The sequence below is a fragment of the Chiloscyllium plagiosum genome, unplaced genomic scaffold, assembly GCF_037043375.1.
Source record: "Chiloscyllium plagiosum isolate Xiang-an unplaced genomic scaffold, Cpla_swu_hap1 HiC_scaffold_18, whole genome shotgun sequence".
Lineage (NCBI taxonomy): Eukaryota > Metazoa > Chordata > Chondrichthyes > Orectolobiformes > Hemiscylliidae > Chiloscyllium > Chiloscyllium plagiosum.
Genome location: NW_028270156.1, coordinates 57779900 through 57804770, shown reverse-complemented (window position 1 = coordinate 57804770; position 24871 = coordinate 57779900). Strand labels below are relative to the sequence as shown.

The window sequence follows — 24871 nt, the reverse complement described above, 5'->3', positions numbered from 1 at the left end:
TCCCTATCGAGTTAGGCTGCTGAGGGAAGCGAGAGAGGTGTTGCAAGTGTTAGAGGAGTGGAGCAGTGAGTCGTGTATGGAATGCTCCCTTCAGAATGCTGACAGGAGAGCAAAGGGAAAAATGTGTTTTATTTTGGCAACATGCTTGAGTTGGTGGGAAATGGTAGAGGTTGCTCCTTCCTGATGAAGGGCTTATGCCCAAAATGTCGATTCTCCTGCTCCACAGATGCTGCCTGACCTGCTGTGTTTTTCCAGCACCACACTTTCCACCTTTGAATGCAGAGGCTGCTGTGGGGATGGAATAAGAGAGAACAAGGAGAATTTCATCACAGTTCTGGGAGGGAGAGGGTGAGGGCAGATGTGCTGGAAATGAGTGGATCACAGTTGAGGGTCTTGAAGATTGGTGATATGAAATCCTTCATTGTGGTAAAAGGAAGACAAAGGAAGAGATTAAAAGGAGGTAGTAAAACTGGGCAATTAGAAGGGGGGCTTGACAGCATTTTGGGTGTAAGGAAGTTAAGTCAAGGAACTGTGAGAATCGCTGGGCTTGTAATGGTTATTTGTATATTGCCCTTCTTCTGATACGGAGACAGAAGTCAAGGAAGAGTAGCAAAGTATCAGAGATGGAGCAGGTAAATGTGGGAGAAGGGATGGAAATTTGAAAGTGAAACTGTTGAACTTATCCAGTCCTGGATGAGAACAGGATGTGGCACTGACAGTTATTCATCTTTAAACAAAAGAATTGACATAAAGCATCAGAAGCATTTATGGAGGTTGGGAGGGATTGAACAAGGTGAGAAAAAGATAGGAAGAGATCAGCTAAGTGAGACTGGAATAAACTGAAATGATGGGCTTCTCAGGGAACTACATTGATTGATTTTTGTTATCACATCAAATGAGATACGGTGAAAAGTATTGTTTTAATTCTGTAAAGGCAGATTGTCCCATACAAAGTGTATCAGAGTAACAGAATAGAGTGCTGAATACAGAGTTACAGCCGCAGAGAAGGTGCAGAGAGAGATCAGAATAATATCTTTGAGGTCCATTCAGAAGTCTGAATATAGCAGCTGTTCTTGAATCTGTTCATACATATGTTAAAGCTTTTACACATTCTACCCAACAGAAGAGGGTGGAACAGAGTATAACTGGGCTGGGAGGGATCTTTGATAATGTTGGTTGCTTTGCTGAGACAGTGCAAAGTATAGATTGTTAATGGCTGGGAGGCTGGTTTGTGTGATGGACTGGGCTGTGTTCATGACTCGCTTAGTGTCTTACAGTCTTAGGAACAACCAAACTACATTGTGATGCATCCAGATAGGATGCTTTCTATGGTATACCTTTGAAAATTGATAAGAGTCCTTGTGAACATGCCGAATTTCCTTCGCCTCCTGAGGAAGTAGGAACATTGTTGTACTTTCACGACCATTACACTGATGTTGGTGGACCAGGGCAGATTGTTGGTAATTGTCACTCCTAGGAACTTGACGCTCTCCAGCATCTCCACCTGAGCACTGTTGGTGCAGACAGGGGCATGCCCTCCACTCCACTTCCTGAAGTCAATGACCAGCTCCTTCATTTTGCTGATGTTTGATGGAGAGGTTGTTGTCTTTATCCCATAGGCATTTAATCTCTTTCCTGTATTTTGTCTCACAGGTTGTTTGAGATCCAACCTACAATGGTGGTGTTGTCAGCAAACATGTAAATGGTGTTGGGGCAGAATTTGGTTACATAGTCGTGAGTGTATATGGACTACAATAGGGGGCTGAGTACGCAGCCACGCAGGGCGCTGATGTTGAGGATTATGGTGGAGGAGATATTGTTGCCTATTCTTAGTGGTTGCAGTCCATGGATCAGGAAGTCGAGGATCCAGTTACAGAGGGGGAGCAGAGACCTAGGCCATAGAGTTCCGAGATGAATTTGTTTGGAATTGTGGTGTTGAAGGCGGAACTGTCATCAATAGTAGGAGTCTGACATAGGTATCCTTATTATCCAGATGTTCCAGGGATGATGTCAGGTTGGGGAGATGATGTCTACTGTGTACCTGTTGGTCAATAGGCAAACTGCAAAGGATCAAGGAAATTTGGTAGGTTGGAGATAGTGTGAGTCATGACTAACCTCTCGAAGTACATCATAATTATGGAGGTGAGAGCCACTGGGTGATAGTCATTGAAGCATGATGCATGATTTTTCTTTGGCAAGATGGCGATCTTCTTGAAGCAAGTGGGGACTTTTGATCATATTAAGGAGAGATAAATCATGTCAGAAAATACTCCCACCAGCTGGTCCACAAAGAATCTGAGTGCACAGCCGGGGACTCCATCCAGGCCAGTCGCTTTCACTCTCAAGAAGGCCAATCTGATGTCTGTGGTGGTGACCGTGGGTATAAGTGCATCTGAGGCTGTTGGGTGGGGGTGACATTGTTTCACTAATCAGCTGTTCAAAGTGAGCATAGAGTGCATTGAGCTCATCAGGTAGGAATGTACTGTTGCCTGCAATTCTGTTTGCTTTGTAGCCCATTATGTTACATTAGCCTTGCCACAAAGATGGATGTCTGTTGGTTGGTCTGGGTCTCAAACTTAGTTTGGTATTGCCTCATGGCAGTCTGATGACCTTACAAAGGTTATATCTGAATTTCCTGCATAGATCTGGGTTGCCTGACTTGTATGCCTCAGACCTGGACTTCAGTATGGAGTGGATCTCCCAGTTCATCCATATATGATGTATATGCAGTGTCATTTCCTCAGTATTGCACAGATCAACCACAGATAAAGTAGCTGTTCTGCAGAACTCTTCAGTCCAATTGGAAAGTATAACCCCAAGTTACGAGTTTTAGTTCCTTATCATCTTAATTCTCAGATCTGAGCTACTGAGAGAGGCTGACCAGGCTGGGGCTGTTTTCCCTGGAACGTCGGAGGATGAGGGGTGACCTTATAGAGGTTTACAAAATTATGAGGGGCATGGATAGGATAAATAGACAACGTCTTTTCCCTGGTGTCGGGGAGTCCAGAACTAGAGGGCATAGGTTTAGGGTGAGAGGAGAAAGATATAAAAGAGACCTAAGAGGCAACTTTTTCACGCAGAGGGTGGTACATGTATGGAATGAGCTGCCAGACAATGTGGTGGAGGCTGGTACAATTGCAACATTTAAGAGACATTTGGATGGGTATATGAATAGGAAGGGTTTGGAGGGATATGGGCCGGGTGCTGGCAGGTGGGACTAGATTGGGTTGGGATATCTAGTCGGCATGGACGAGTTGGACCGAAGGGTCTGTTTCCATGCTCTACATCTCTATGACTCTGATCTTGGTCTTTGGCCTGTTGCAGTGTTCAACTGAAGCTCAATGCGAATTTAAGGAACAGCATCTCATCTATCAATGGAGCACTTTCCAGCCTTCTGGACTCACATCTAGATTCCTTACTGTATATTACCATTCCCTTTGGTCTTGCACCTTTTGTCATGTAACCTCTCCTACCTTCCACCTTATCAGAAACCATTTCTTCTCAGCTTCCTCCTTTCCCCAGCTTGAATCTTACATTTCCAAATTATTCCAGTTCAGTTGTAAGGTCACAACTTTGAAATATGAACTCTCTTTCTCCACATATTCTGTCAGAACTGCTGACATTTTGTTTTTAATTTAGATTCCAAATAGCCAGTGTATTTTGATTTCACAAATACAGCCTTGTAACAGTAAAGAGCACTTTAAACCCCTGATTAATGTTTTAACTGAAGGTGAATTTAGCTCATGATTTCATGGATTGGGAGCTTGAATGTTCCAGGAGTAAAATTAAAATTGTTGGTAATATTCAGCCTGTCTGGAGAGAGAGTTAACATTTCAAATCAGTGACCTGAATATAGTCCAGCAATTTTTGTTTTTACTTCCAGCATCTCCAACACTTTTCTCTTATTTAATTGTTCACGAGATTGGGAGTGCAAAAGGTCCAAAAGGAATGGTTATTTACATCTCCTTTTCAGCTTTTGTAACAAAATTAAAAGCACAGGTGATAACCACAAACTGACTGCTCAGAGTCTTTGCTGTGATCGGAGAAGTAAGAGAATGACAATGAAGTGAATCAGGGAGCAACATGATTAGACTGGCTTACCTTCTTGTACGACAGAGGAGTTTGGCTTTTCATCAAACTCAGGGATGCTTTCCCCTGCAGGGATCTCAAAAGACCGTGTGACGACATTTAGTGACTGAAGGGTGATCGACGGTTTCCTTTGTACGCGGTCTGCCTCTGAAATATAGCACAATGCAGCAAGTTTTAACTGCAGAGGAACACAGCAGATTGCTATGAAACTGTTTATGGAAGGTCATCTCTTTACCGTGATTCACAATAGCTGCACAGCCCATTGCTTCAGGATAAAGAGCCAGATTTAACTCAGAGCTATAGGCTGATGAATTCCTTATTTTGATGTTTATCGAAGGGTCCAATGAAAATCATAGTGAAAAGTGTCAGTCTGAGTTCTGAACAGTTGAAACTCATAAAGCTAAATTATCCTAAAATATAGCATAAAGTAGTATCTTTTAAGATAAATAAATCTAAGAGTGTAGAGTATGAGAAATAGGACTGTTGTTTTCATAAACATAACATACTGAACAATATTTGCTAACTCTCTCACCCACATGCTCAGCCACCCCAATAATCTAAACATTTTGCAAGGTCTCACCATTTCTCAAATCTTTACAAGATCAGATACCACCACATCTTTGTTTCTTTTGCTAGATAGAGTTTCCAACTCTTCTAGAAATATGATGAATCTTATAAACCTGATTCCACAGATCTGATTCTAGCATCTGTGACTCCTAACTCTCTCTACTTCTGCTGTCTGCCCTTCACAATTTCAATTTTTCCAAAAATCTACTCAGCATGTCCTACTTTGATGCTCTTAATGTCTCTGCCTCACTTTTGTGTCCAACATAACCTTCATTCATACAATCCCTTACAGATTCAATGTTTCCAACACTTCTGCATTGGTTCCTGAGTTTTACCTCCATGAACTCCAACCCATCTTGAACTAAAAGGAATGACACCTATCCAACATAACATTTTATTTGTCTATCATCCTTCTATCCCAATCACTCAATGTTTTGATTTTGAAGTTCCAATCTACAAATCTGTCAACACTCTTTTATCCTATTGACAAATGCTTCCTCTATTATTTGACTATACAGGTGATTTCTTAAGATACATGCTCTCTTCATGTGGGTTTCCTCCGGGTGCTCCGGTTTCCTCCCACAGTCCAAAGATGTGCAGGTCAGGTGAATTGGCCATGCTAAATTGCCCGTAGTGTTAGGTAAGGGGTAAATGTCGGGGTATGGGTGGGTTGCGCTTCGGCGGGTCAATGTGGACTTGTTGGGCCGAAGGGCCTGTTTCCACACTGTAATGTAATGTAATGTAAAAATGTAATGCGTAATTGCACAGCCATGGCCTTGCCAATTAGTGGCGTTGTATTGTGCACAGCTACTTTGAGGTCACTGTCTGGCGTGTGGCTTAAAAGCAACATTGCTGTCTACCTCTATAGCTACTACAATTCTAACTGTGAATTTTGGTTTGGTTGTCCCTTTCTCTATTCTGCTATTTTCAGCACAGCCACCATCAGCAGCAGTCATTCACATTCAGAGAGACTGTTCCCCAAACTCTGTACCCCTCTAATCATTTTGAAAACCTCAGCACCTTGAGTAATGCCATCTACTCCAGCTTGGCACTGATCCTTAACTAGAAGTGCTTAGGGATTGTTTACAAAGTTAAGGGCATGAGTCATTATGAACTGTGATGAGGATAATCACAGGGGATCTCCAGGAGGTTAAGGGTTAAGACAAACAGCAAAGGTTGATGTAGAGGAAATCAATAAGATTCACAGTTGATACAGAGGATCCCAGTGAAATTCACAGTTGTCAAAGTTGATGTAAAGATGTACTTGGAGGTTCAGGGTTGAAATGTGGTAGTTAGTGCGAGGAATATCCATGAGGTTTGAGGTTTGCGAGGAAAGGCTCTGTGAGATTGCTATGCATGGACTCTGACACTCAGAATTGAAAAAGACTGCCACTGTTACTGTTGTGAGGTTCAAGACTGAGGTTGTATTGTTAGGGCTATGCGTAGAGAACCCTGTGTGAGGTTGTGGTACAGGCTTAGCTGGGGTCATTGTATCAAATGTCCATCAAGTTCATTATCAAGTTTCAAAGGAGCTCTGTGGGTTCAGAGTTGTTGTGCTGCCTGTGTAATTCCTTCATAATTATAAATGAGGCAGAAGATTAGCCATGTGAAGGTGAATGGTGGAGATGGCTCAAGGGATAAAATCCTGCTCATACTTTCTGTTTTCTTATTAGGAAAGGATTTGGAAATTACCTTCCTCGGATGTGATTTTCGTCACCTGGCTCACTTTTTTCACCCTGGTCATCCCCGATTCAGTGGAGTGCTCAGTGGTGATCGTTGTAGTTCTGGTCGTTGTCTTTGACATTGTTGAAGTCATGGTTGAAACTCTTATGTCACTGTTAAAACAACATTCCAAAATATTAGAAATCAAACACTAGCTTGGGTGGAACTTCAGGTGACATTAATGGTCCTCCTGTAGCTGGAGTCAGAGTTAATAATAACTCATCAGCATCAATATTCAATAGGAAATCAGGCATAACATGCATCAAGTGCAGATCAAGGTTTTCTCTATAACTTTTCATCAGTACCTCAGGGATGAGCTATATTATAGACAAGATGCAGAATTAAGTTGCCACTCTGTCTTCCAATCAAACATTAGTACAGCACGGGTTAAGTACAATATAAATCACCTGAGCTACTCAATTTGATCCCTCAGCTGTAAAGTCACCATAGTCCAGAGAGCTGCTCTCTTAACTGAAAGAGATGGTGATTTAACCTGAGGGGCACCACACCTGAGAGATCTTCATAGTAACCTCAGTTAGTGTGGGAATTGAACCCATCGTAAATCAGCCAACTGAGCTAACTGACTCCAACCTGTACCTGAAGTGGAGCTACTTCCTTCTGACAAAATGGGAAAAATTGAGTGTGGGGATTATCGTGCCCAGTTTCATCGAAGCAGGCAGTATGCAGACCTTGTCTAAATGACCAAAACAGTGTACAGCCCAGCATGGAGCATGCTTCTGACTGGCTCCAGCTCCAAGCTAGATACTGGCCTGGTTTGATGTACAGTAGTCTGGCTCTCTCAGCAACGGAAGCCTCTGTAACTGTCTCCAGGATCCTTGCCTGGAAGGAAGAGCACAGCAAATGGAGGAAAAGACAAAAGAAAGGGCTACTAGTTTTCTAAAGCCATGCTGAAAGTATACATCATGGAAAAGCAAAGGAGCAAAGACAGCATTTTCACAAAGGGGCCGGTTAACCCTAAAGGCTAACCTGAGATGGAAATGGTCTCAGAGGTTAATTCCCAAATTCTAGTCCTGAGACAATGGCTGAACTATCAAAGAAAATTCAATTATCTCCTAAGGGTGAACTGAGTTCAGTAGATGAATCTACACATGAGAACGCCACCTCATGTAGCACACTCATATCATTCACTCACCAATAACTGGGATTTGGGGAATATTCAGAGATTCCAGCTAACTGGAATCCAGCAGACATTTACCATCATGCTGCCATCTGGCACAGCATCCATGCTACAGGTAGTGCTACAGGTATGTACTAATGCTGTCAACCTCATACCCATCCCTTGTGGCCTTAACACAGCTCCAGCTTTGAAACTTTGGCAGTGAATTTATCCGAGGACATTGCAACACATTCATTGACAAGGTTGCCCACAACAAGTGACGGTAACTAACCAGGGGAGAACAACCATGACTGAGACCTCTGAAGAAAAGTGAGGGCTGCAGATGCTGGAGATCAGAGTTGAGAGTTGGTGCTGGAAAAGTGCTGCAGGTCAGGTAGCATCCGAGGAGCAGGAGAATCCATGTTTCAGGCATAAGCCCTTCATCAGGAAGGGCTGATGAAGAAAGGATTACTGATGAAGGGTTTCTGCCCAAAACATCAATTCTCCTGCTCCTTGGATGCTGCCTGACCTGCTGTGCTTTTCTAGCACCGCACTCTCGAGTGAGACCTTGGAGGTAACATTACTCTGTATCACGGGGGCAACTATTACTGAAGCTGCTATATCCAACGGTGCAGGGAAAGATCAGGATGAGTCAGACATTTACCATCATGCTGCCATCTGGCACAGCATCCATGCTACAGGTAGTGAGTGTTTAAGTAGGAACAGGTTGTATCCAGTCTAAGAGCAAAGGACAGTCAATGTGTCTTGAGGCTTAGGTTGTAGATAAGTTCTACTGCAGAGGACATGCATAATGAAACAGTAGGATGCTTTGGCAGACCAACCAGAAACTCTTCCCATTGTCAACGAGTTTAAGTAGTCTGTCTCTAATCTGGAAAAGTGTTTTTATTACGTTTGGAATCAAGCTTTCCAATGTGGTAGTGATACTATCCCTTTCCAACTACTGTGGCTGATATCGCAAATTCTATTGCTCAGGTACCTATCCAATTTCCTTTATAAACCATTGATCATCACCACCTCCACCACACAATTGGCAGTGAGTTCCATGTGATTAACATTCACTGCATCAACAGGTTCTCTTGTACATGCTCCCCTGCACCTTTCGCACAGCATTAAATCTGAGTTCCATGACATTGTACCATCAGCAAATGAAGCATTTTTTGTTCTGTGCCTATCTTATCTAAACCTGTCATAACCTTGAACACTTCCATCAGATCACTCTTTAATCTCATTTGCTTGAAGGAAAAGTGCCTAAGTTCCTTTAAACTAACTTTGTAGCTAAATCTCCTCATCCTCTCTCTTCCAGAACCACATTGAGTCCTGGTTGTGCTCAGTTTCAAACCTATGTATTCACATGATCATTCCCTGGCATTTTCTGTCACCTCCAGCAGAATGTCACCTGCAAACATGTGACCCTGTCCTCCCCAGCAAATAAATCAAACGGACCATTCCTTCTGTGACACTCTTCTACACTCCTCTTCACCTTCAACATCTCAACCCTCTCATCTCCAATGACACCTTCTCATGCAATTTCAGGAGGTGTAACAGTTGCCAGTTTTCCAAGGATTCAGACACTCCTTGCAAGCAAAGCAGCAATTTACTTCTGCTTATTGCGGTCTTGTCTACTGTTCTTGCTGCTCACAATGCAGTCTCCACTGCCCTGGGGAGACCAAATGCAGACTGAGTGACCATTAAACAGAACAGCTCGTCTCAGTTATTAAGCAGCATTGTCTAGTTGCTTCCTATTTCAATTCCCCAGCCTGATCTCACGCTTATATTTTTCTCTTAGGCCTACTGCAACGTTCCAGTGAAGCCCAACGCAGACTGGAGGAACATTACCTCATTTTCTGTTTCCAGCCTTCTGGAATAAACGTTGAGTTCAACAAATTTAGACCATGTCATCCCTGCCTTCTCTATTTCTATCCTCCCCATTGCTCCAGTGTTTGCTTTCAGCATAGCTGATACATATTCTGCCCTTACCACTATTACTAACATTTACTGTGGATCTTTCTTTCCTCACTATAATCTTTCCTGATTCTTTTGCCTTTTGTTCTGTGACATCCATAATCCCTAATTTTCTTCACCATCTAACCTTCTTCAATGCTACCTTCTGTACCACTTGCTCCTCATGACTTTAATCTGCATTATAAAACCTGTCACTTTTCTACCTCTGGCTTCAGTTCTGAACAAGAGTCATAGACCCACTTTAAATGTACATTTTCTCCACAGTTGCTATCGGATCTGCTGGGGTTCTTCAGCATTTTCTGAGTTTATCTCAGATTTCTAACAGATTTTGATTTTGTCACTCGACTCTTATTCTGGCCTAAACAGAGCTTAAGAAAGATTGAGCAGAAATTCCTTGTGTTGTTTTTTCTGCGCTGAATATCTCCATTTGTAAAGCCTGAGATCCCATATGCTTTGCTAACTACTTTCTCAGTGTGCCCTGCCACCTTCAAGAATCTGCACAGATGCACTCTCTCTCCCTGCACATCTTCAGAACTGCGACATTATATCAATGTTGTCACTCCCTATCGCCTCTGCCAAAATAGGTCAACTTACAAATTTATTAGCGAGTTTTGAGAAGATTTATAGCTCAGGTTGAGATTCTGGATGTAGGTTTGCTCACTGAGCTGTAAGGTTCATTTTCAGACTATTTGTCACCATACTAGGTCACACCTTCAATGAGCCTCTGGATGAAGGCTTCATTCGGAGACTCACTGAAGATGTTACCTCATTTGGTGACGAAACGTCTGAAATCTAACATTCCAGCTCAATGAGCAAACTCATACTTTTATGTATTAAATTCCACCTGTAACTTGCCTGTGTATTGTGCTGGACTACCTATGTAAGTTGCAGTTTTTTGAACATAAGAACTTAAAAGATAGGAGCAGGAATAGACAAAACAACTCTTCGAGCCATTGCGTCATTCAATGAGAAAGTGGCTGATTTACTATTTCAACAACATCTTCCCGCACTATCCCTCCATTCTTTATTGTTTTTAATATGTAGAAATTGATTGACCTCAGACTTGAATGTACTCAACAACTGACCCTCCATAACCTGCCGCGAAAGTAATGGGAAATTCCAAATAATCGCCATCCTCTGGGTGAAGAAATTCCTGTTCATCTCAGTCCTAAATGGTATACTGCTTATGATCCAACTGTGTTCTAGTTCTCAATAACCGCCCAACTCCAGTCAGAGGAAATATCCTTCCTGAATCTACCCCACTGAGAACCTCTAATGTCTTGGTGTGCAGGAACAATTTTAAAGTTTGAGGATGATACAAAATTTGGAAGGATTGCAAACTATGGGGACGACAGTACTGAACTTCAAAACAACATTGTCCAGTCAGTGGAATAGGCAGATAGGTGGCAGGTGACATTCAGTTGGAAGAAGTGCAAGATGATGCCCTTTGGTACTAAGATCATGGGAGGGGGGGGGGGAAGCGGTATAAAACAAGGAGTGCTATACCAGAGAGACATGATGTGGAAATGTACATTAAGTCATAATTGGTGCAGGACAAATAGAAATAACATTTTTAAAAAGCATTCAGTATTTGAGGCTTCATTAATAGGGACAACAGCAGGAAAATGATGCTGAATTTACATCGGATACTACTTAGACCTGAGCTGGAGTATTGTGTACAGTTCAAGGTACCACACTTTGGGAAAGGTTTGTATGTGTTGGAGAAGGTGCAGAGGAGAATGGTTCCAGGCATCAGAAACTACAGTTATGAAGATATATTGGAGAAGATAGGACTATTTTACTTTGGGAGGAGAAGACTGAGGAGAAATTTGATAGAAGTTTTCAAAATCATGAGGGGTCCATACAAAGTATATAGAGATAAATTGTTTCCATTTGTAAACAGATTGAGAAACAGAAAGCATGTATTTTGTGAAAAGTGTGAAATAGTTTTTTCCACAGACCGAGTCGTTTGGGATTTCAATGCACTTCCTGGAAGTGAATCGTAGAACTGGCTTGAGCCTACTTCTGTTCCGATGTCTTCTAGTCGTATGTGTGGCAGGTTCTATTAGGCATTCAAGAGGACGGATGATGATTTAATGAGAAGCAATATGCAGGGGAATAGCACAAAGGCAGGTTTGGCACTAACCCGAAATATTCAGAGAGCTAGTGCAGACAGAGGGGCTTCATTCTATGCCATAATATTTCTGTGATGCTGTGAATTGTTTAGGCCTGAATGAAATTGCCTCTCATTCTTCTGAACTCCAGAGAATAAAGGCCAATTATATTTAATCTTTCCTCATAAGACAATCCCTCCATTCCAGGAATTAGTTTGGTGGACCTTTGCTGCACTCCCTTTATGGCAGAGTATATTGCTCCTTGGCACTTTGATTATGGTGTCAGCATGGCTCTATATAATTGTAGTAAGATATATTTGCTCATAATCTTTTTGTAAGAAAGGATAGCATACAATTTGTCTTTTTCATTGGCTGCTGAATCAGCATGTTAACTTTCAGTGACTTACCAACAAGGACACTCAAGTCCCTTTGTGTGATTTTTTTTTGTTTATTCGCTTGTTGCCCATCCCGAGCTGCCCTTGAGGAAGTGATGGGTGAGCTGTATTCTTGAACTACTGCAGTCTATCTGATGTAGGTTGATCCACTATGCCCTTAGGGAGGTAATTCCAGGGTTTTGACACAGTGACAGTGAAGGAATGATGATATATTTCCAAGTCGGGATGATAAGTGGCTTGGAGGTGATCTTGTAGGTAGTGGTGCACCCATTTATCTGCTGCCCTTGTCCTTCTAGATGGAAGTGGTTGGGGTTTGGAAGTTGCTGTCTAAGGATCTTTGTTGAATTTCTGCAGTGCATGTTGTAGATAATACAGACTGCTGCTACTGAGTGTTAGTGGTGAAGGGAACAGATGCTTGTGGATATGACGCCAAACAAATGGCCACTTTGTTCTGGATGATGTCTGGCTTTTTGAGTGTTGTTAGAGCTGCACCTACCCAGGCAAGTGGGGAGTATTCCATCACACACCTGACCTGTGCCTTGTAAATGTTGAACAGGCTTTGGCGAGTCAGAGGTGAGTTATTTACAACAGTATTCTGAGCCTCTGACCTGCTCTTGTAGCCACTTTGCTTATGTAGCCAGTCCAACTGAGTTTATGATCAATGATAATTCCCAGGATATCGATAGTGGAGGATTTAGTGATTGTAACACCTTTGAATGTCAAGGGGCGATGCCCAGATTCAGCATCTCACCGTTTAAGAAATATTTTGCATTCCTGTTCTGCCCACAAAAGAGATAATTTAGTATTTCTCCATATTATATTCCATCTGCTAATTATTGCCCACTCATTTAGCTGCTGCAAATCCACCTTGAAGTAGCTTTATATCCTCCTCACACCTCACACTGCCACTCAGTTTTCTATCATCTGGAACCTTTTGTGAAGAATTGAGGGCCAAGCCATACTTCACTATTCATAGCTTGTCAACCTGAAAATGACACATTTATTCCTAACTCTCTGTTATTTTCCATTAAGTAGTTCTCAATCCTTGTCAGTATATGCTTTTCAATCTCACATGGTCTAATTTTTAAAATAATTTCTGGTGTGGTATCTTCGGAAAATCTAACTGTACCACATCCACCAGTTCCTCTTCCTCTATGCTGCTAATTACATCCTCTTAAAAGCTCTGATAGGATTCCCTTTCATACGTTCATGTCAACTTTGACTATCCTTCTAATATTTTGTTACCACATCCTTTATGATAGAATCTATCATTTTCCCTTTAACTGATGCAAGATTACCAGGTCCAGTCATAGAATCATGCAGTATGGAAGTTACCCTTCAGTCCATCAAGTCTGAACTGACAAATAAAATGCCTCAAAATCTCCACCAGTCACACTTCCCAGCACTTGGCCCATAGCCTTGAATGTTATGATATTTAAAGTACTCATCCAAGTACTTTTTTAAAGGTTATGAAGTTACCTGCCTCCGCTGTCTGCCCAATACAGTGCATTCTAGACTCCCAGATCCCTTTCTGTGAAAGAGAAATCCTTCAAATTCCCTGTCAACCCCCTGCCTTTCACCTTTAAATTATGCCCATTGTTGATAACCTTTTAACTAAGGGGAACTGTTGCTTTCTATCCAATTTGTGATTATTTGCCCCTCATAATCTTATTACATCACAATCAGGTCACCTTTTAGCCGTCTCTTCTCTAAAGAAATCAAGCCGAGTTTATTTGGCCTTTTTACATCGCTAAACTGATCCATTCCACTTCATATCCTGGTGAATCTCCTCTGCAGCCCATCCAGTGCAATCCCATCCTTCCTACAGTGCAGTAACCAGACTGCACACAGTGATCCAGCTGTGGCCTAAGCAAAGTGCTGTACAGCTCCAACACAACCTCCCTGCTCTTATAGTCTAAGGCAAGTGTCCTTTATGCTTCCTTAACAACCTTGTTAACCTGTCCTGCCACCTTCAGAGATCTGTGACAAGAACAGCAAGATCCCTGTGTTCCTCTGAGCTACCTAGTGTTCTGTCATTGATTGAGTATTCCCTTGTCTTGTTATGTTTGTCGTGCTGTGGATCCACACTGAGAAGTTATTGTTTTCTCTATCTCTCTCTCTCTCTCTCTCTCCCTCTCACTATCTTCCTCCCTCTCTCCCTTTTTCTCCCCCTCTCCCCCCTCACTATGTCTGGATATTGGCCTAACATCTGTAAACAGACTGGAGGGTGTTTATTGACTGGTACACCCTGATGATTTTGAATAGCTTGGTGAGCATCTCCTGGGGGACCTGACCTAGAGGACGCAGCCTGCTGTACAGGCCCATCTTTGCCAGCCTGAGCTGTCGGAGGCAATAGGGTGACTGGCAGTGGGAGGTAGAGGGCAGACCATCTCTGGAGGACATTAAATTTATCACTTTCCAACCTTCAAGTACTGCCCCATTTTTAGAGGATACTGAGAGATTTTTGTAAATCCTCTGCTGTTCCCCACCCCGCTCCCTTCAATGAGCAGACTACGATGTGAAGTGTACAGACTACGTGATTTATTCACTTTGAGTACAGCCAATCATCACTGTTTATCTTGCCGATCAATATTCAATCAATCCATTCTCCCTGTACCTATATTTTGTTAGCATCCTCTTCCTTAGTAATCCCAATATAAAGTATTCATCAAATATTCTCACTTGCCCACATTGCATCTAAGCATATGTCACTGATCACCTTGTCCCTAACAGACTCCATCTCCACTCTTACTATCCACTTAATATTTCCATGACGGGAAATTTTAAGTTAAGATTTGATTAGATTACTTACAGTGTGGAAACAGGCCCTTCGGCCCAACAAGTCCACACCGCCCTGCCGAAGCGCAACCCACCCATTCCCCTACATTTACCCCTTACCTAACACTACGGGCAATTTAGCATGGCCAATTTACCTGACCTGCACATCTTTGGACTGTGGGAGGAAACCGGAGCACCCGGAGGAAACCCATGTAGACACGGGAGAACGGGCAAACTCCACACAGTCAGTCGCCTGAGGTGGGAATTGAACCCGTGTCTCTAGCGCTGTGAGGCAGTAGTGCTAACCACTGTGCCACCGTGCCGCCCATAACTGTCATGCTATTCTTGTATTCCTTCTTTGCCATTCTTAGTTTCCTTTCATTTCCCCTCACAACTTAATGTATATGTACAGGAAGCTAAAAGAAAAAACACATGTAGTCCCGGTTCATGGCTTGAAAAGTTCATCTTACATGCATCAGACACTTTAATTGTGTTATCAGATTGTATAATTTCCTTGAAAGCCATGAAACCCTGGCTTTGCTTCCCCTGCTTTTTCCTCTTCTTCGAAGTTACCCAGCATGGACCTGAAAGATCCCTTCCTTAAATAAGCCCCAGCAATGGGAACGTACCATTTACAAGATGCACTGTGTCATGTCATCAAGGTTTCGTCAACAGCATCACCCAAACGATAAAACTGAATATCACATTACTGAAAAGTCAAAAAGCAACTGAAGCAAAATCAATTCAATTTGCTGTCATTCTGCTTTTGTCAGACAAATCCCCAGCATCTTAGTGTGTCTCAGCTTACACATGGGAAGTAGACTCTTGGTTGAGACTACTAATAGAACTGTAATCTCAGAAGAAATTAAAACCTTCAGTAGAAAGAGGAAAGACTGTGTTAATGTAGTCAAAAGCAGAAAACAGTCTTCTTGCAACACCTAGCAGATGTCTGCCTCCAGTTTAAGATATTCCTTGCCTTTCAATGGATAACCTTCAAGACTTATCCTGAAATGCAGTCTGCTTCTTAGGATGATTTTAGTAGTGACTGATCTGAGATTAAGAAGTGGATGCTTCAATTCTCAAGACACAAAAGAAATATAAACTATCCAGCAAGGGGAATTGACAGCAATCTAAGAGCTCTCTAGGTTTGCCAAAACAACAGATGGACAGACAAATAAGGTGAGAAATGAGATGTGACCATGGATCACTCAGCAAAACAAGCTTGCCTTAACTATTTAAAGTAGGTTCTAATTCCAGTTAAACCCTGGCCCACTATTACAGTGGGTAGGAAATAGATATTAAAACACACTGTAATATCTCCACTCTAGACTGTGGGATGTTTCCAACATCTTTGTCATAAGAGCACAGCAGAGAGCAGCAAGTAAGAGATGAAGAAGGGAGAAAATGCAGAAACAAACCTACATATTTTAATCAACCCGTTCAGCAATGTTATGTCACACCTCTGAAGTGGGTAGGATTTTAACTTGCTCAGAGGCAGCAGAGTGAAGCAAATAAACTGATGAGGAGCAGTTTCTGCTGATGGTGTTGGTTCATGCGGGCGACTGTGGGTTTGGAAAATGGGAGTTCTATGCTTTGATCCACAATCAAAAAAAAATGTGATATTGAATAGTAAATGATCTCCAATGGTTCAGAGTAAAAACTGGAGGAGGAGACAGGACCAGAATATGTTTAGCAGGATATTCCCCTAGAGCTTCTTTAGCATATGGTGGAGGGAATTGGTGAAGCAGATATGAAGTGCATTACATTTAACTGTAGATTGTAGGTGCTCTATCCCTTTTTCTTCAGCTAACTGGCATTATTAATCACATTGCCTGGCCTGTTCAAAGCTTTGCCCTTGGATCTAGAAGCAAACTTGGCCAAGGATGTGGAGATATGTAACAGGGATATGTTGTGGAGTAGACTAAAATTATAGGATGATTAACGCAATCAAGAATAGCTGTGTTCAAGTCTAATTTGGATGTAAAAGAGAAACCGGGTTGGACACAATATTCCTGCCATTTGCTGGCAAAGCATAATCTGGCCTCAGTAAAAGGATTGATGTTATTTGATGTGTTCTCACCCATCGAAGGTTTCTATGGCTTAGTGCTGGGCTCATAGTGGCGTAACAGATTAACAAGAATGAGTTGTAGATTTTGACTCAAGAAATGAAGATTAGTTAAGGAAAGTGACGGATTCTAGAGTGTTATTTATGTGGGTTGAGTAGTAAATTGAATTTGTCACCACTTTCAAAAGAGAATTGGATAAATACTTGAAGGAGAACAATTTGTAGAATTGTGGGGAAGAGCTGGGCAGCGAAAATTTCAAAGAACTGCTGTTTATGTTACAACATCTGCATCATCTCTGATTTATTAATCGCTGAATCATAGAATCGTGTTCTCCCATGAGATTTCATGTAGGTGAGATGACCACATGGGAACAAAGTCAGGGAATGTATCTTGAAAAGGCAAAACATGCCAACTGTATGGATAGTCTCAGATGTGACTCAATTAGATAAGATTCCCTACAGTATGAAAACAGGCCCTTCGGCCCAACAAGTCCACACCAACCCTCCGAAGAGTAACCCACCCAGACCCATTCTCCTACCCTATATTTACCCTTGACTAATGTGCCTAACACTATGGGCAATTTAGCACGGCCAACTCACCTGACCAGCACATCTTTGGATTGTGGGAGAAAACCAGAGCACCCAGAGGAAACCCACACAGACACAAGGAGAATGTGCAAGTTCCACACAGACAGTCGCCCGAGGTGGGAATCAAACCTGGAGTCCCTGGTACTATGAGGCAGCAGTGCTAACCACTGAGCCACAATGCCGCCGCCTTATGCTTAGGTATATGGGTTAGTTTTGTTAATTTGGATTAATCTAGCAATATATCCAGTTGTGGGACACAATGTGTTTACTTCTGAAAGATAGATCGGTATTCCTCTATGTGTCTTATATTTTTTAGCTTCCTGTTTTCTAAGCATTAGAATTAAAATGGTGTGTGAAAGCTTAGATTCATCAAGTCCCAGAATTACCCTGTCATGCATCTACACCTATAACTTCTAACAATCAGAACCTACAATTGCACCGGCATCTTTACACACCGAGTGCAACTGCAAACCTGATAGATACCTGATAGATCCACTGTCTCATTGCCAGCTAGTCAGCCGTGTCAACTACATCCCTGGAACAGATTGCACAAACCTCCCTGATAATTTTCCCTTTCTCTTACTGGAATCATCCAGGATGATGATAATCTCATACCTAATTATAATTCTCATATCTCAGTTCTCTCATATCACAAACGCCTTCTGATTTAAAACTTGCAGATTTCCCCATCTTAGTGCACCTTAACTTTCGTATTTTTTCCTTTCCAGAACATAAGAAGTTGGCTGGCTGTGCTTTCTGCATGGTTAGATCTTCAGCAACAGTATGAAAAATGCATTAACCCTTTTAAAAGCTGAAACCTGACCTCATGCATTTCCAAGTTCACCACAGTTCCATGAGCAACACTCTGTAAAATCTCATAGCACCCTGAACAATCTGCAAAAGTATAGAAATTCTTTAACATACCAGCACCCCTTTGTATAACCCCAAAGACCAGGTTCACCCAAATTTCTCATTTCCCACCAGTAGGACAGATATGGTTTTCAAACACACTGCACTGCTCCTTGGAGGTGTTGATCCTGCAGATGTTTTGGACACTCTTTAATGTAACTCACAAGCTAGATTACCCTGACCTGTTTAATGCATTCCACAGACTGGACATTTGTAAACTTCTTCAGTGAATGCAACACACCACATTCTATTGCAATCTCTGTCTGGCTCCTGACTGTGCCAGAGACCACACAGTCATGGCATCATTTTAAACACATCATTCTTTCTGAATTGTGACATACACTCATTCACACAAAAGCAATATTTCCACATGACACTGAATATTGACAAGTTGAAACCTGACTCAGGTTAAAGTCTAAAAGATGGTTATTACACTCTTTAAATGATTTTTCCTTAACTCTTAAACACTCTTCTTGTTATGTTAAATATAATTTGTAATACCTTCCAGGATTTCTTTCTTCCCACTTCATATATTTTCTAAGATCTGAATAAGTTTTTAAATCTACCACTTATGATGGAGATATTGTCGTCATAAATGAGGTAACTAACATTGGAAAACTTGACAGCCAATGTTCATTATTCCAAAATACAGAGATTTATAATATTCATAAACAAATTACAATTTTGTTTCCCTTTTAAATTTTAGCTGTCAGGTGAGAAGTTCTATTGTTAGTAGATTAGAGAACACATTCCTGTATTGTAGTATACTTCATTCTAGAGACAGAGCTATTTTCTGTGGGACCTTTTCATTTCAACAACACTTCATGTTATTTCATGTTTTCCATTTTTATTTTAAATCTAGATAACATACAAAAATAGGGGAAGAGATCTTACCTGTTGCTGTAATGCCCAGTTCCGAACTGAGGTCAGAGCAGTTGCAGACTGTGTTGCTGCTCTGAAGAGTTCGGATAGGCATACAAGCTCAGGAAAGGCTGATTTGGCAGATGAGCTAAAATTCTATAAATGTTCAATTCTCCTGAGAGATATTCATTTACTTCAAAGGTGCCTTGTTCAGCAGTTTGCAATTTGCAGCGAAATGGGAGGTTCAGCACTGATGGGTCATTTATGAATTCAGAATCATTCTCTCTGCTCTGAAACTGCCTGTATGATTCTTTGCCTCAATTCACATTCTCATTACTGCTGAAAATTTCCATTGCATTTCTTTGCTTTCAATTTTTCCCCATTATCCCTTGATCTTCAAATTCATGTGATGCATTGACTCACTGGGAATGTTTCTGTGTCTAGGTCAGATGGAGACTATATTAAGCTAGATTCCAAGTTACACACTGCCCAGTGCAAGCGGATATAGATAGGTCTGGGGAGGTGGGTAAAAAATTATTGGCAGGTGGATTATAACAGAAAAAAATGTGAACTTGTACTTTGGTAGGAAGGTTAGAAAAGCACCATATTACTTAAGTAGTGACAGACTGCAGAACTGAAGGAGGGAGCAGATTTGTGTAGCATATCCTGTGAAACAAATCACATAAGATGTAGAAGCAGAAATATGCCCTTCAGCCCATTGGGTCTGTTCTGCCATTCAATGAGATCAAGGCTGATTTGATATCCCTCAATTCCTTTTCCCTATAATGTGTCATTCCTTTGCTGATTAAAAATCAGTCTACGTCTGCTTTGAATATACTTAATAACCCAACAACAATAGGCCTTTGTGTTAAAGAATTCCACAGCTTCACTATCCTCTGAGAGAGGACATTCCTCCTCATTTCTATCTTAATTGTGTAACCGTTTGTTCTGAGGATGTGCCCTTAGGTCCTTGACTCACCCACAAGGGGAAACAACATTTCTGTATGAACCCTGTGGAGTTCCCGAAGTATTTTGCGTATTTCAATAATATTGCCTCTTACCTTTCTAAATTCCAATGGACACAGGCCTAACCCACTCAACCTCTCTTTATAAGACCGTCTCCCCTTGCCTGGTTTCAGTCTAGTGAACCTTCTCTGGACTGCTTCCAACGCCAACCTACCTTTCCTAAATGGCCCAAAATTGTTCATAGTATTCCAGTTGTGATTGGACTAGTGCCTTATATAGTTTTAGCAAACTTCCCTGCTTTCATATTCCAACTCTTTTGAAATAGATGTTGACATTCAATTTGCCTTCCCTATTACTGGCTGAATTTGGATGCTAGGTTTTTGTTATATGTGGATGAGGACTCCCAAATCCCTGTGTTGTGTAGCTTTCTACAGCCTTTCTCCATTTAAATAATATTCAGCTCCTCCATTCTTCTTGCCAAATGCAAAACTATACATTTCTACACATTATATTCCATTTGCCAAACTTTTGTGCACTCACTCAACCTGTCGATATCCTTCTGCAGCTTCTTTGTGTCATCCCGAAGTCGTGGTCCACATTGGCACCAACGACATAGGTAGGAGGAGTGCTGAGGATGTTAGACAGGCTTTCAGGGAGCTAGGTTGGAAGCTTGGAGTTAGAACAAACAGAGTTGTTGTCTCTGGTTTGTTACCCGTGCCACGTGATAGAGATTCGAGGAATAGGGAGAGAGAACAATTAAATGCGTGGCTTCAGGGATGGTGCAGGAGGGAGGGGTTCCAGTTTTTGGATAACTGGGGTTCTTTCTGGGGACGGTGGGACCTCTATAAACAGGATGGTCTACACCTGAACCTGAGGGGAACCAGTATCCTTGGGGGGAGGTTTGCTAGTGCTCTTGGGGGGGGTTTAAACTAACTCGGCAGGGGCATGGGAACCCAGATTGTAGCTTCAGGGTGCAGGGCCTGGAGTGTAGGGAGGTGAGGAACATGGCATCAATTTCCAAGGAGGGTGCCTGTAAACAGGGAAGTGGCTTGAAGTGTGTATACTTCAATGCAAGAAGTATACGAAATAAGGTAGGTGAACTTGCAGCGTGGGTTGGTACCTGGGACTTCGATGTTGTGGCTATTACGGAGACATGGCTAGAACAGGGACAGGATTGGCTGTTGCAGGTTCCGGGATTTAAATGTTTTAGTAGGGTCAGAGGTGGGGGTAAAAGAGGGGGAGGTGTGGCATTGCTTGTCAAAGATAGTATTACAGCGGTGGAAAGGACGATGGATGAGGACTTGCCATCTGAGGTAGTTTGGGCTGAGGTTAGGAATAGGAAAGGTGAGGTCACCCTGTTAGGAGTCTTTTACAGGCCTCCTAATAGTCCTAGAATCATTGAAGAAAGGATTGGGAAGGTGATTCAGGAGATGAGTGACAGTAATAGGGTGGTTGTTATGGGGGACTTTAACTTTCCTGATATTGATTGGGAAAGCTATAGCTCAAGTTCGTTAGATGGGTCAGTGTTTGTTCAATGTGTGCAGGAGAGTTTCCTGACACAATATGTAGACAGGCCAACAAGAGGTGAGGCCATACTGGATTTGGTTCTGGGTAACGAACCAGGCCAGGTGTTAGAATTAGAGGTAGGTGAGCACTTTGGGGATAGTGACCATAATTCGGTGATTTTTACACTCGTGATGGAGAGGGATAAGTGTGTACTACAGGGCAAGAATTATAGCTGGGGTAAGGGAAATTATGATGCGGTGAGGCATGACTTAGGATGTGTGGCTTGGAAAAGTAGACTCCAAGGCAAGAGTGTAAATGATATGTGGAACTTGTTCAAGGGGCAACTATTGAGTGTCCTTGATAATTATGTACCTGTCAGGCAGGAAGGAAAGGGTCGTGCGAGGGAGCCGTGGTTTAATAAGGAATTGGAATCCCTTGTTAAATGGAAGAGGGCGGCCTATCTCAAGATGAGACGTGAAGGTTCAATTGGGGCGATTGAGAGTTATAGGGTAGCCAGGAAGGACCTGAAGAGAGAGCTAAAAGCAGCAAGGAGGGGACATGAAAGGTCCTTAGTAGATAGGATTAGGGAAAACCCTAAGGCTTTCTATAGGTATGTTAGGAATAAAAGAATGACTAGGGTAGGAATAGGTCCAGTCAAGGATAGTAGGGGGAAGTTGCGTGTGGAGGCGGAAGAGATTGGGGAGACACTGAATGAATACTTTTCTTCAGTATTCACTCAGGAACAGGGCATTGTTGTCGATGAGAATACTGAGGCACAAATAAGTAGAATGGATGGTTTTGAGGTATGTAGAGAAGAGGTGTTGGAAATCCTGGAAAAGGTGAAAATAGATAAGTCCCCTGGGCCTGATGGCATTTATCCTAGGATTCTCTGGGAAGCAAGGGAGGAGATTGCAGAGCCATTGGCCTTGATTTTTATGTCCTCTTTGTCTACAGGAGTAGTCCCAGAAGACTGGAGGATAGCAAATGTGGTTCCCTTGTTCAAAAAGGGGAGTAGGGATAGCCCTAGTAACTATAGGCCGGTGAGTCTCACTTCTGTTGTGGGCAAAGTCTTAGAGAGAATTGTAAGGGATAGGATTTATGCACATCTGGATAGGAATAATGTGATCAAGGATAGTCAGCATGGTTTTGTGAAGGGCAGGTCGTGCCTCACAAACCTTATTGAATTCTTTGAAAAGGTGACTAAGGAGGTTGATGAGGGGAAAGCGGTAGATGTGGTATATATGGATTTTAGTAAGGCGTTTGATAAGGTTCCCCATGGTAGGCTACTGCAGAAAATACGGAGATATGGCATTGAGGGTGAGTTGGAGGTTTGGATTAGGAATTGGCTGGATGGAAGAAGACAGAGGGTAGTAGTTGATGGCAAAGTTTCTTCATGGAGTGCCGTCACTAGCGGTGTTCTGCAAGGATCTGTTTTGGGACCATTGCTGTTTGTCATTTTTATAAATGACCTGGAAGAGGGGTTAGAAGGTTGGGTGAGCAAGTTTGCGGATGATACGAAAGTCGGAGGAGTTGTTGACAGTGAGGAAGCATGTGGCAGGTTACAGCAGGATATAGAGAAGCTGCAGAGCTGGGCAGAAAGGTGGCAGATGGAATTCAATGTAGCTAAGTGCGAGGTGATTCACTTTGGGAAGAATAACAAAAAGATGGGGTACTGGGCTAATGGTCGGATACTTGGTAGTGTGGATGAGCAGAGGGATCTTGGTGTCCATGTACACAGATCTCTGAAAGTTGCCACCCAGGTAAATAGTGTGGTGAGGAAGGCATATGGCGTACTGGCTTTTATTGGTAGAGGAATTGAGTTCCGGAGTCCTGAGGTCATGATGCAGTTGTATAAGACTCTGGTACGGCCGCATCTGGAATATTGTGTGCAGTTTTGGTCGCCATACTATAGGAAGGATGTGGAGGCATTGGAACGGGTGCAGAGGAGGTTTACCAGGATGGTGCCTGGTATGGAAGGAAAATCGTATGAGGAAAGACTGAGGCACTTGGGGCTGTTTTCACTAGAGAAAAGAAGGTTTAGGGGTGACTTGATTGAGGTGTACAAGATGATTAGGGGGTTAGATAGGGTCGACAGTATGAACCTTTTCCCGCGTATTGAGTCGGGTATTACAAGGGGGCATAGCTTTAAATTAAGGGGGGGTAGATATAGGACTGATGTTAGGGGTAGGTTCTTCACTCAGCGAGTCGTTAGTTCATGGAATGCCCTGCCAGTAACAGTGGTGGACTCTCCATCTTTATGGGCATTTAAGAGGGCATTGGATAGGTATATGGAGGATAGTGGGTTAGTGTAGTTTAGGTGGGCTTGGATCGGCGCAACATCGAGGGCCCAAGGGCCTGTATTGCGCTGTATTCTTCTATGTTCTATGTTCTATGTTCTATCCTCGCTACATGCCTTCTCATTTAGCTTTGTGTGACCTGCAATATCGGCTATAGTACATCCACTATCCTCACCCAAGTCATTAACATATATTATAAATAACTGCAGTCTCTGCACTGATCCCTATGGCACAGTTACAGGTTGCCCCCTTTATCCCAACTCTCCGTCTTCTGTTAGTGAGGACTGCAGATGTTGGAGAGTCAGAATCGAAAAGTGTGGTGCTGGAAAAACACAGCAGGTCAGACAGTATCTGAGGAGCAGGAGAGTCAATGTTTTGGGCAGCATTCTTTAAGTTGCCTGATATAATTCCTGATGAAGGGCTTATGCCTGAATGTTGACTCTCCTGCTCCTCAGGTCCTGCCTGACCTGCTGTGAATTTCCAACACCATACTTTTCGGCATCTTCTGGCAGTTAGCCAATCCTCTATCCATGTTAATATACTATGTCCAACACCTTGAGCTCTTATCTTATTAAGTAACCTAATATGTGGTACCTAAGTAAATGCTTTGAAAATCCAAATATATTACATCCATTGATTCCCCTTTTTCTATCCTGCTTATTACTTCCTCAATTTACACAAATTTATCAGTCATAATTTCTCATTCATTAAGTTATGTTGACTTTGCTCAAAGTCAGTGTGAAGGCACAGTAAATGATTAGGAAAGTAACTAGAATGTTGTCAGATATTGCAAGGGAAATATAAATGTCCTGCTGCAATTGTATAGAATATTAGTGAAGCCACAATTGGAGTACTGTGCACAGTTTTGGTCTTGTTATTAAAGAAATTATAGAAATGTGTTGGAACATGGGACT

At 42.3% G+C, this 24871-nt stretch overlaps 1 protein-coding gene across 3 annotated transcripts in view; it reads right to left on the bottom strand.

Moving 5' to 3' along the window:
* The window catches only part of LOC122557920 (immunoglobulin superfamily member 22-like), an 85244-nt gene extending 65915 nt beyond the window's left edge, over positions 1–19329 (bottom strand). Inside the window, exons 1-4 of one of the 3 annotated variants that reach the window (XM_043706138.2) lie at positions 19222–19291; positions 7149–7218; positions 6349–6491; positions 4102–4236 (exon numbers count right to left, since the gene is read on the bottom strand). In XM_043706138.2, coding sequence (XP_043562073.1) covers positions 4102–4236; positions 6349–6472 — 259 coding nt within the window. In that variant the 5' untranslated portion in view covers positions 6473–6491; positions 7149–7218; positions 19222–19291. Of the gene's footprint in view, positions 1–4101; positions 4237–6348; positions 6492–7067; positions 7219–19221 lie in introns of those variants that run through there. The other 2 variants (XM_043706139.2, XM_043706140.2) reach the window with 2 other exon arrangements.
* Between the last annotated feature and the right edge of the window lie 5542 nt (positions 19330–24871).